The 13,235-nt window shown below is 30.4% G+C and overlaps 1 protein-coding gene across 4 annotated transcripts in view; it reads left to right on the top strand.

Moving 5' to 3' along the window:
* LOC108766700 (protein couch potato) overlaps positions 1–13,235 on the top strand; it is an 83,655-nt gene that overhangs the window by 58,220 nt on the left and 12,200 nt on the right. For all 4 annotated transcript variants that reach the window (XM_018516148.1, XM_018516145.1, XM_018516149.1 and 1 more), the window contains one exon: positions 9,078–9,211. In XM_018516148.1, the coding sequence (XP_018371650.1) occupies positions 9,078–9,211 (134 nt within the window). The remainder of the gene's footprint in view (positions 1–9,077; positions 9,212–13,235) is intronic.

Below are 13,235 nucleotides of genomic sequence, written 5' to 3'. Positions count from 1 at the left end.
TCTTAATATCGCGCAAATAGACCGTATCCAGTCGAGAAATTTCGCGGAATAATTTCGTTTTAGGTGGTAGCAATTTCGTACGATGACCCAATTTCATCGCACCGCACGCCAAGCCACGTCGATAAGACATAATCGAACCGTCAAACGTAGTTTCGAAGGACTACCTTCTTAAATACTGAAGAAATTAGAGAAATAAAATTATGGAAATAATTAATGAAAGTTTGTGACGTTCAATAATTTTGACTAATGCTCGTTTCCACCAATATAAATTAACTTTAATCTCGGGTTCAACTTACTTTTTATTTTTTTCTAATCTTTAGAACTAAAGAAAAAGATAAAAAGGAAGTTAAACTAAGATTAATCTACATTGGTGGAAACGAGCATAAAAAAATGTTCAGTTTATTTTTTCGTAAGATTATCGATAAAAAACAGTTTTTAATAAACCATTTTAATTAAATTACAAATTAAAAGCTCGTTAATTTTGAGATAATTATTTAAAAATACGTAACTATTTGACACGTTATACGTACAATTATATGGACACATATAGATTTTATTATCACGGAATAATGAATAAAAAGTGACGGTTTCTTCGATGAATATTGATTCAATTTTTCTTTAATAAAGATTTGATGAGAAGTATAATTGCAAGAACGTTTAACATAAAAAATGAAGGAGTATTGATCTCTGCTGTGTAGAGACACGATATATATATGTTTCTGAGAAATATGTATAAAAGTTATATATATATGTGCTTTCTAGGCTGATAGATTTCGGAATTGTTGCCAACGCTTTCCAAACTCTCGGAGTTATATTCGTCGAAACTTCCCTCTTCTATGTTTCAGGAAACAAGGCCTGGGCTTTGAGTTTATCCAAAGTAATTCGTTGCTCTCAAACCGAATTTATATGTAAACGGTATTTCGGGATAAATTTACATAAAAATATATCGGTGGAGTAATCTTCGATAAAGAATGGCTTACTCTTGAAAACAATAATACATTATTTTAAAATATAAATTTAATGTCCATTAGATTTCACATATAATTATATATACTATAAAAAAGTTTTGAATCGGTTTTTTTACGAGACAAAGAAAGCTGCAATAAAAGTTTTATACTACTATTTTCATTATCGTTTTATTTCTGAGAATATATGGAAATACATGTTTAGATCAACGGTACAACGGTAACTGGCACAGATTTCGTAACAGCTTCAGTTACCATTCACTTTGCGCGGAATGCTCGTATCGATGATAAAATGTGACTCATACGGGAAGTTTCTGCACTTTGATCATGCAAAAGAGGCGGGAGAGAAAAATGCAAACTTATGCCAACTTTTTGTGGTGATTCTCAACTCTGTTTACATAAACGATTCTAACTAATAAAATATGATTTTATAGCGATTAATGTTACAAATATTTTATAGAATTATTTTACGTGTATATATGTATACACTATTATATATAACTTTTTATTTTCATATCTTTAAAAAAAAATGATATATATAATAATGTGAATTCCAAAATATAATAAATGATAATTTTTTTATTAATTACGAATAATTTTTATTAATTACAAATTTTGATAATATTTTAATTTAAATCTTGCTTTTAAACAAAAATATTATTTACAATATTGAAACTTGTGACAATAAATGTTATTTTTCAGTATTTTTATTCAGAGAAAGTCGTTTAAATGATCAAAGTGATAAAAAAATCTGTTATTACAGTACAATAGAAGTATAGAAACTTTGTGTGTAGAGTTTTTCAAGTACATCGTCGAAGTTTAGACAGATTTTTGGTTGGGAAACACTGGTATCTTGCATATCAAAAGTTAAAGAAGACGCGCGCGTGAGCTTAATAAAATTTATGATCGCCACCTAAACTGTTTGCTAGTGAATTATGAAGGAGAATAGTCGTAAGGAATAATCAGGTTAAGTTGTATCTACACGACCGCTGGTGGTCATTAATATTCGACGTTTTGTTGAATATGCTAACCGCATAAACGGCTTTCGTATTTTTTCTTTTTTTTTTTTTACATAAAATGCAATCAATGGATAAACATCTTTCAATTTTATGTGCAGAATGATAATGTTTTCTTATCTTCTACTATTCTACTTGAATAAATTATTATTTTTTTCATAATTCCGAAATTTTAATACTATTTGTTGTTAATCTTAATACAAGTCATTGAGGAGATTTTCATGTGCAATAGTATAAAATACAACAGCAACGAAATTGATGCAATAAATTGTCATACCTATATTGCGTTAAGATACAAGATTCGCGCAACGAGAAACCGTGCACGTTGATTGTACGCTCCGAAATTCATGGTCCATTTAACCGAGTCTTCCACGTTTGACCGTGCGTGCTCAGACGTATTATGCATTATCTACGCGCGGAGGAATGCAGCTTGCATTTTCCCGCTGGAAAATGGTATGCTCGGTTGGCTTTTCGCACGCTGCCAGAGCCCCCGCGCAATGTTGGCGCGATGTCGGTGCGGAACATGCACCGCAATAGCGTTAGCGTTAACATAGACCCGCATATGTGCGTTATATTGAGTTCGAGACGCGACGCCAAGAAGGTATTGCAGGTATATGTTCGTGCGAAAGGCCACATGCGTTCTTCGCGTTGTTGCGAGGGTTGCGTGTGTCACAAATGACGGCCTAGAATCGATATAGAAACTGCGCGTCCTTTTAGAAAGGACTGCTCTCTCGTAGAATTTTTTTCTCATCGCGCACATATCTCATTTCTTATTCTCGTTTGAATGCGGCACGTGCTCGAGAATAATTGTCTACGTCTGTAAGTCCTCGTTTCGCGTGGTCGACGACAATAAACAATGTAGCAATTGCATTTACTCGTGCAAGGCATTCTCACATAATTGTATATATATTATATATACACATTATTACTTTTTTTTTAATGGGAATAAATTTAGTTCTCAGAATCGTGCTACATGGAAAATAAGTCGAGTTGATTCATATCGAGTAATTTACTAATAAGTTTTTTATTTTTTGAAAAATATTGATTTATACCGCTGTCAGAAATACGAAATTAATGACAAATATTCAAACACGTTATTTATAAATCGACGTAAAATTTTATTTGCGTTTTCGTTTTATTGTGCATTAAATTTTCTTATTGTAAACATAGCATTAACCTTGGTATATCAATTGGAATACTGCAATGAAACATAGAAAAAAAAATTATGCAATATAAGTAGCGCACAACAGCTGACGTCATTAAACAATTACTAAATTACTAGAGCGACGTATATAATTTTTTTAATTTTCAGTATGAAACATATAAACGTGAACTCGCTAATCAGTATAATATATTTATGAATCATAATAGGTATTTAATATTTTGCGTCTATAACTCCTTTTTTGTCGTTGTTATGTTATAGAAATTTATATTTTCATTTATATTTATAAACGTACTATTTATGTTGCTATAATTATTAATGATGAATTTTACGTATATAATAGAAGAGGAAAGAGAATTTGAAATTAATTATTGCAATTATTAATTAGAGTGAAAATACGTAAATGTAATTCATATAAGCTCTGAAAAATGCATGTTAACCGCAAGTAACAAATACAATTTTTGTGTAGTGTAAAAATGGTAATGAGTCTTGCAAAATATTTTCCTAAGATTAGAATTAACAACTTGATTATATCGCACCACGAAGAAGAAACGTATTGTGCAAATGAATCTCTACTGTGTAATAATTCGAGGACATTCTGTGAACGTGAGAGGTGTTAAATGCAATGTTTCGTCATAACTTTCATTATCGAGTGCGTGAGAATTGAATCGCTTCGGCGGGAGAAGGCAATAAGATTGGAGAATTTGAGCCATCAAAATTATAAATTTATCATTATTGTTATGATACAAGATATACAAGTTATTTTTCCAATCATATGTTCAAATTGCATTATTATGATAAAAGAAATGATAGAGCTATAATCAAACTGAAATAATAAATTATAAATCAATTAAAAATACGTTATACGGTTTAACATATACATTAATGTTTAACCAAACCTTTTAAACTACTAATTAACTCTTTGGTTGTTTTATATATTTTTCTATTGTCGATTTTTTTATTGTAGATGGAGCTCAATTTAGAAATTAATGCAGAGAATGAGATAATTTTTCACGAATACGTTTATAATTGTTTGATAAATTGACGTCTTTATAGTTGAATGAATTGAAAGGTAACGCATTGTTTTCCAATTTATTGGATTCACTTGTCGTTTGCGAAATAAATGAAAAGAAAATAAAAAAAAGTCTGATCGTCGACAACGGTGAAAGCTTTCTCCCTACCTAGACGATGTACGTTTACTCGAGCCTGTGTGCTTCGCCATGCGAATCGGAGGTCAGCCTAGAATCAATAAAGTGCACAGTCCTGGCAGGGACTAAAACACACCACCGAATGGCAGACGTATACACGTAAGGGCTTATGCAGTAGCTTCTGTTGGCGAACGTTCACATTTTAATGGAAATAAAGACAGTTCTTCTCTAGAGGGGAGAAGAGGGGCAAGAATACAAAGCTCAGGAGATTTCATGGGATTTACAATAGTTGCTCAACTTTTGGAAAATTAAATTGCTACAATTCTCTTGTTACATAAAAATGTTGGCTTGCAGACGGAAACAGTACGATTTCCGTTACAGATATAATTAGTTTCCATGAACAGAATGGCGAAATGTCATACCATTTAATTATCCAATTTCCAGGCTTTGGTAATTAATTCTATACTATTTCTATACCAATTTTGTTAAAAATAAATATTATACAATATATGTATAAAGCAAATGATATGACATTTTGTGCGCTGCCCTGTATATAAAAGATATATAAAATAGTTACGTCTCAACACAGTTTAGAAATTAATTTATAAGAAACAAGTATAAAAGGAAAGAAAAAAAGGAAAAGATTTTGATAGGTTAAATATGAGCTATTCGAGCCCGGCTGGTATTCGAGTGCCGTGTATATTTATTATAAATTGTTACATTAATGGAATACAAAATTTCATACGCCACGTTTCGATCTTTAATGTGGTCCTTCTCAATGAATAAAACATAAAATTAAAAATATAAAACGCATCCTACTGCTTACATTGGATCTTGTAATAGATTATCTGTCCATTGCATTTTCTGCCTGTGTACTTATATGCGCGCGTGTCAAGTATGCGTCACGTGTCTTAGTATTTTTTGTTCCAATTCAAAATGACCGAAGAATCATGATTAAAATGATCGAGGAATCAGTCATTTCCAGACCAAGTACAATGCGACCATTATAATGATGTTGTGCAGATGTACTATAATTGTATATGTTGTTTTTGGTCATGCATTTGAGTAAACCGTCAATCGCACCGAGCGTACTATGAAAAGCTTAAAAATCACCAAGATGCGAGGTCCCTCCGTTTCATTAAATACATGAAATAAAAAGCATTTTTTAGGTGTACCGGCACCCTTGGGATATGTTGCCGGTAGAAGAGCAATGGGATTTATAACACGGTCTGATATTGGTCCCGCTCGAGATGTCAATAATGTTTCAGATGACAGACAAAGCCTACCGCTTATGAGATTTTTGTAACAATGGATTATTTTCCGGAATTAGGTTGCTAGCCTACTATCCAATCTCCAGCCTGGGAGATCCATACATATATCCACTGATATATGGGACCTACAGTTTAACGCCGGATCCGAACGGCGCTGATGATCAAAGATCTCTTAATCACCAGATGGAGTCATTTTCGGCTCCTTAAATGCGAAAAATCGCGTATGTGGCATTAAAGCCGGATCTACAGATGATTGCGAGTTAATCGCATCGAGCGGCAAGCCACTTGACGTCTCATAACTTGACATCACGCTCACACTAAAAAAAGATTTTGATTAATTGGAGTGATCTGAAATACATACTTTATAATCGTATTATGTAGCTTTCCACAATTAAAGTTCTGATTATTTATTTCTTATTTTCCACGTTTGTGCTGTAAAATTATTTCACGCATAAACTATCATCGATTAACTAACGATAGTTTAATCGGAATTAGCTGCATTACGTAATTATAAATATATAGGTACTATATTATATATATATATATATTATATATTGTATTAAAAATTATAATTTATAATTTAATTTTTACTATGTGATGTTATAGTTCTGGTAAACAAATTATAATTAATAATAAGAAAATAAAAATTGACAAATACTGTTGAAGAAATTTTAGTTAAATTCAATTATGCAATTAAATTACAATTATATGAGAGTTATAGAAAGTTATATAATTTTGTTTATCAGATTGTCGAGATACATTATTATAACAACAAATCTTAGCCTATTTGTGAATGTATTACTGTTGAAGTTATTTTTATCTCACATTAAGATCTATGCAAGATAATAACTGGCTTCAGCTCGAAAGAAATAGAGCAGATACACACGCTGTCTAGTCACGCTGACGTACATATATGAACGATGCGAATTTTTCGCGATATTCGATCGCGGTGTGTAGTTGTATGAAAGAGCGTTTTGTTATATATTTGCCACTGTGGCTTCAGTAATTCATATAGTAGTAAAAAAAATAGTGGAGTAATTGCGCATTCGTGGCGGGAAAGGCGCGGTTCTACGCGGAGGTAAACTTTATATTAACCAGCATCGATTTCGTCACTGTTGTTTCTTGCTACTTTACATTCGCAGTAGCAATCGCTTATGCCAATATCAATAAAAAGAGGAACAAAATATAGGCAAAAAAATATTCTGAAAAAATTTATCAATATTTTTACCATTTGAATTTCTTCACGATGGAAACCGTACAGTTAGATACACGCCATTAAGTTGATAACGATAAACTCACTTAGAAATTAGAATTAAATAATTAAATTGTTTTGAGGAAAACAATATAAATATGAATTGCATAACGAGATTAGTGTCACAAACGAAGTCACAAGTAAAAGTTTGCTAATGAATCATTGGGAAGATATGCTCGGTTTGACCATTGTCACTGGCTTGTAACGCCTAATCATAAGTCCCTCTCCAACGATTTACCGGCTTCCAAGACTATTTTTTTCATGTCGTGCCGTCGACGATTACGCTCGATGGCGCACTATACTCTGCCATTACACCGCGAATAATCTGCGTCTTGGTGCTCCCTCGAGTGGCAATATTCGCGACACGAAGTTTCTAAATTTTACTTAAGCGATAAATGAAAATTTCTATTAATTACTTAAAAAAAAATCTATTATTTGTTTGTAAATAAAGAAAAAAATAGATAAAATTGAAACATTAAGAATGAATTTGAATTATAAGAAGGAACATTCATTTAAAAAAAAAAGACATTTTACATGGCAAAATAAAGATTTAAAATCTTTTGTAATTTAAATAGCTCTGCTAAATTAATTAATTAATTTTAAATAAAAAAACATAAAAAAATTAAGTTTGTAAAGAATTAACTTTTTACATCAATATTGATTTAATATCGCACATAAATTTATAGCTCTTATTATATAATTTATATCGATAAATAATAATTTATATATAATCTTTTAGAATTATTATTATTTTATTGCAATTAGTAGAATAAATCAAGATAATCCTTAATACATCTGAGCTTTCATTGATTTTTTTTAATCTCGTCGTTCAATTTTCGGAAATCCTCGAATATCATGATTATCGTTTCCATTTCCGTAGTCTCTGTAATTTTTAGCAAAAAAGAGAACTTGTAAATTGGACATTATCGATTAGGTAATTGATAGTCTCGCAAAATGTCGATTAAATTGTGTTCACTTATTTTCAACTACGAACAAACATTTATTACATGAATTACGTTAATTAATTTTTTTACAGACACATGTCTAATCTCAATCATAAATAGGACAAATAATTTTGTCTATTCTCTATAAAGAGTACATCGAAACTAGCGCGACGATTACAATGCTGAAATAATATGCGTGGCAAATTGGCGCGACCTTTCTGACCGCATTGCAAAGTGCGTTTCACCTCGAACCCAATACGTTTTATGCGATATTTGAATAACTTGTTTTGACTATAAATAACACGGTTTCGTGACCTGTTAATAATAAATATTATTAATTTTGTTAGAGCAGAGATCAATAGGCAGCTTTTACGTAAAAGGTATTATGATAAATAGAAAAATATTGTACATAAATTCTTCTATGAGAAGGAATGTAATACCTACCGAAATTAGCAAAACTTTACATAAAAGCCGCCCAAAAGTTTTAAAGAACTAATATAAATAATTATAATGAACAGGATATCTACTGTATATGTACGTAAACAAAATTTTTAACACATTCTGATATACTTTTATTTTTAATAAAATTTCTAAGAGTTTTATTTTTTATTTTTACACTTAAATTTTTTAATTACAAATGATTTTACCAATTTTGTTAAAAAATATATTCAAATATAGTCAACATTCAATCATTCTTTGTTTATATAATATTATTTTATTTGAAAAATGTTACTATATTAAGTTCAAATATCGCTGCCTGATAGAAAAGTGACACAACTCAAAATTAACAACTTTTTAGTAGAGCATTTCTAAAATTCTTTGCGAAATGGAGTAATGTTTTAATTAGTATACTAAATATGCAAAACTTCACTTTTCTTTCTTTTTAAAATTATACTTTTAATATATTTTTTAATTATTTTTAACGTATTCTATAATTACAACGTATTTTTTAAAACTATGTTAGAAGTTTTTAAAATTTGAACATTGCAATCCTACAGGATTATGTCAATTTTATCCCTTATCAGTATATAAGCAATGTATTGTCACAATGTATGTTTTTTACAATATGTTAGTTTTAAGGAGAGGGGGTTGATTTCCTTTCATTATTTAAAAAGTATTAATTGTTTTTACTTGTGTCACTTTTCTATCAAAGCAGCAATATGTGATATATCTGGTATCAAGATAAAAATTAATTTCTGGCATTTCCAGATATCAGTAGATATCCTGGCTAGCAAGAACGCGCGCTCGCAACGCGGTTCGCAACCGCGCGTTTAATTACTCAGGGGAGCGACTCTATCTAATCCTGTGCTCTATTGCAGACCTAGGGAGTCCGTTCTTCCCCGGTGGTCCTGAATTGTGGCATCATCCATTGGCGTACTCTACAGCTGGCGAATTACCGGGCACGCTGCAACATGCGACGCTGGTGCATCCGGCGTTACATCCTCAGGTCCCCGTACGTTCCTATCTTTGACTATCTGCAGACAAAGCTCTGGAGCCGCCGACGAGCGCCCCGATGCACGTTAGTGATACATGATCGTTATACTCGATTACTCTTACATGGTAATAGGGAGATTCATGAGGGCTCAAGGACTGAAGATGCTTTCAATCATGGTTGCCTTGAGTCCTCGACTCCTAAATTCTATAGAATCTTGGATATTGAATTCTTTATAACGTTTTAGTCTTTCGGTTGTTTTTAGATGCTCTAAAGCTTCCAATTTCTGCATTTTTGAATCTCGCGTAAATTTTTAAATTTATGAATTTTTTTAAATCCCTAGATTGTTTATCATGCAAATTTTTTTATGTACGTATAGATATAATGCAAAATAAACTTAGAGCAGAGCAACTGCGCATAAATATATACAGACAAAAATTGTATATAAAGACATAAGAAACAAAATGGACATCATATTCTAAAATCTAATATATACAGTGTTGGAACGTATCTAGGTAAAAGTATCAAGATACGGTATCTAGATACTTTAGCTGTACCTAAATGCGTTACCTAGATCCTTATTAACGCATTTAGGTACAGCTAAAGTATCTAGCTACCGTATCTTGACTCTTTTACGTAGATACGTTCCAACACATATAGAGTGCTTCATTATTATCGCATCATGAACAATTAGTCAATAATAGGTTTGTAAATTTAGAATTTTCCATTTTTAATTTTTGTAATTCGTTTTTTAAATTATATAATTACCGAAATAAAAATAAAAAATTGTTATAAGATTTTATTTTTTGTATATTTAAAATTTTATTTTTTAAATGTTATATTTATTCCCGGGAAAAAATTTTATGCAATTATATATGATAATATATGACTATATATAATTATATATGTCTTATATAAATATATTTTGCTTTATATTATATATAGAAAATTGTTGCTAAAAAATTAAGAAATTTATTGGTTAGTATCACTTTTTACAGAAAGAGAGATGAGATTACATAGGATAAAATTATAATAAAAAAAATATATTTGGAAAGTATATATTATACAATTTCAAGATCTTTCTAATCAGTTATCCATCTTAAGCTGTACTCTGACTAACGTTGCTTAACTTTTGTGATCTTACGGAAATTGATACTTCGATAATTCATGAACATTGAATGCTAATAGATATATATGTATGATAAATCAGTTTAATATCCGGGAAACAATTTTTATACATGATCATATATAAACATTTTTGCCCGGGTTATTAATAGTCTGTAATTTAAAATATTTTTTGAGAAAATGTTTATTGAGGAAAGGTCGGGTTTATAATTGAATCAGAAAATTTGTTAAAATTTGATGCGATAATGATAACCTAGAATAAATATTATATAAAACCAGAATTAATATAGGATAGCCACAATGAATAATATTATGCGGATTACTATATAAATAGCAACTTTTCCGCATACGCGTGTAACGTCAGTCAGTGTATTCAAATATTACTTTTTATATCGTCACAAAATCGATAGCGTAACTTGTCGTCGCACTGCGTGTCCTCATGTATTATATAGGAACGTGTAGTCGTGTGGTGTATGTCACGCAAGGTTTGAATCGCAGAGTTTTTCGAAGCTATTGCGATGTCTCCGTAGTTTGTCGCGACATGGATTAATTATGGCCGACATTAATAAATCCGTGGTTTACTTTTTTCCCGGTCTAATAGCACCGTACATATTTTCCGTCGTTTTAATTTTATGGGAAGAGTATTTAAAACTTATGGATGTTACGTTGCGTTGATAATATTTACAGTTCGGAGTTACTTTATGGTTATTAATGAAGATAGATGAAGAATATAAGGTGAAACCATAAATAACACTGATAAGCCACGTGTTAGGTAATTAGCAGCATCTAATGTAGGGGTATATGGAAAGTTAAATGAAGAGATATGAGAAGAGAGGTATAGAAATAAGGGTACAAACATTTTCCATATCAATCTTCTATTCTTGGAATTTTATCTTTTACTTAAATTTATATTAGAATCTAGTATAAAATTGAAAAGAGGAATATTTCTTCTATTTTATGACTTTTTATATTATCAAAAGTTCATATCTATCAATAAATACTAAAAGAAGAGACTAATGTCCAAGAGAAGTTTAAGAATCGGAAAATTGTTCAGCGTAAGTACATCTTCAATCCCCTTTAAGATATTGTCGATGTCGGTCCGATGGTACCAATCCAAATCTCATAACTTTATTGATTTTTAATGCATGAACATGTGTCAGGTTTACACAGGTATCTATCACGCATTAACGTCCGTAAAACACACAACTACCGATTTCTACGAGGGCAAATAATGCGACCATATAGCCATGAATGTGTACAAATGTGATATAATCTGTTATTTTATCGATCGCATTGCGTATGATATTATATGATGTTTTTTATACTGTAATAGCGACTGAAATTATTCTATAACACGCCACAGCGGATCATGGATTAATCGAGAATGCGGGGAAAAAGAATCGTGATGCAATGTTTTCGTAAATATATCTCGATATTTGATTGAAAATTGTAAATTGATGTTGAAAGTTTTAAAATTTTTGGAGAGATAAACATGCTCGATTTTGAATGCTATGATTGATTCAAGAACTTTTGGATTTTATATATAGGTAAATCACATTAAAAAAAACTATACTTAGGTTTGTTGATCGGATATCGTTCTTTTACATTTTAGATATAGGTAAATATTTTTATATAATGGAATTCGTCGAAAAATATATTTTGTTATTGGATTATATACTTGAGTTATCGTTTCATAAAGCTCTTTAAATCTATAAATCATTCTTGCTTCTCAATTTTAAAGTTTTTAATATTTAAGATTTAATAAGTTTGTGATTCTTTCTTGTTGCTTAATGTCGTTACAAAAAAAATTTCTATACGTATTTGTAAAACATAAATTAAATTTTTATAAATAATTTTACACAAGAAAAGTCAGTAATAGTCATACGTGCAATTTTTATTTTACAACAGACTATCGATTCAGTAAAAATTTGAAACGGTTATTGAGAAAGCTTTTAGAAGTGATTGAAAGTTTACAAGCTAATTTTTTTAAAGCTCACACAAAATTTGAAACATAAAATATCGTTATTACTAAAATCCGATATTCCTTGAATTTATCCGCACGAGAGAGAAAATCCGTTGCATTGAACGTTTGATAAATCGAAGGCTCTTGAGTCCGGACTGCTAGCTATTATTATTTCCTTTTTCTCTGTACGCATCTTGCTTTTCCTTTAACGGAAGTAAAAAGGAAGCGAATCTCGAGATATCCACTCAAGGAATAACGAACCGAGAACCTGGTAGCAATAACGTCGGAACTTATTAAGTTGAATATCTTCTACGATTCAACTCGATTAAATGCATTCTCGAGCGACTTGACGATACTGAGAATGTCATTGGTGAGATTTATCATTGCTTTGATAAGTTAATAACGATACTCAATGCAAATGATTTAAAATCATTCTTTTTATGTTGATCATATCTTTTGCAAACATATTTTTATGTACAGTTAAATGAGAAATCTGCTGCGTTTCCTTGCGTTATATAATTTACTTTAATATGAGAGAGAGAGATTAGTTAGTTATATCAATTATTATTTTTAATTTCTCAATAAAAAGTAGATACTGTTGGTAGGTGACTGTTGAAATAACTTTGCCATTAAGCACGAAAATATTTTTAAAAAAAGTTAATTTTAGTCGTTTTTATCTGTTAAAAGTAATAGTCGATTATTTTATAGCGTTTTGCAACATACAATTTAAAGTTATTATTACAAAAAAAAAGTTATTGCATAATGTCACCATTAACGTAAATATAATATTCCAGCAAGAAAGACGTCTAGAAGATATACAGAATATTTCAATACTGGTAGTATAAATGAAGAAAATGATTTTACTTAAAAATATATGTAGAAAATGTAAAATAAAATTTTTTTATACTTCAGTTTCCAGGAAAACTTTCAATATTTGTCAGACATTAACATGCATTT

This window comes from Trachymyrmex cornetzi, unplaced genomic scaffold (assembly GCF_001594075.2).
Source record: "Trachymyrmex cornetzi isolate Tcor2-1 unplaced genomic scaffold, Tcor1.1 scaffold61, whole genome shotgun sequence".
Classification (NCBI taxonomy): Eukaryota; Metazoa; Arthropoda; class Insecta; order Hymenoptera; family Formicidae; genus Trachymyrmex; species Trachymyrmex cornetzi.
This window is presented reverse-complemented; position numbering and strand designations above follow the sequence as displayed.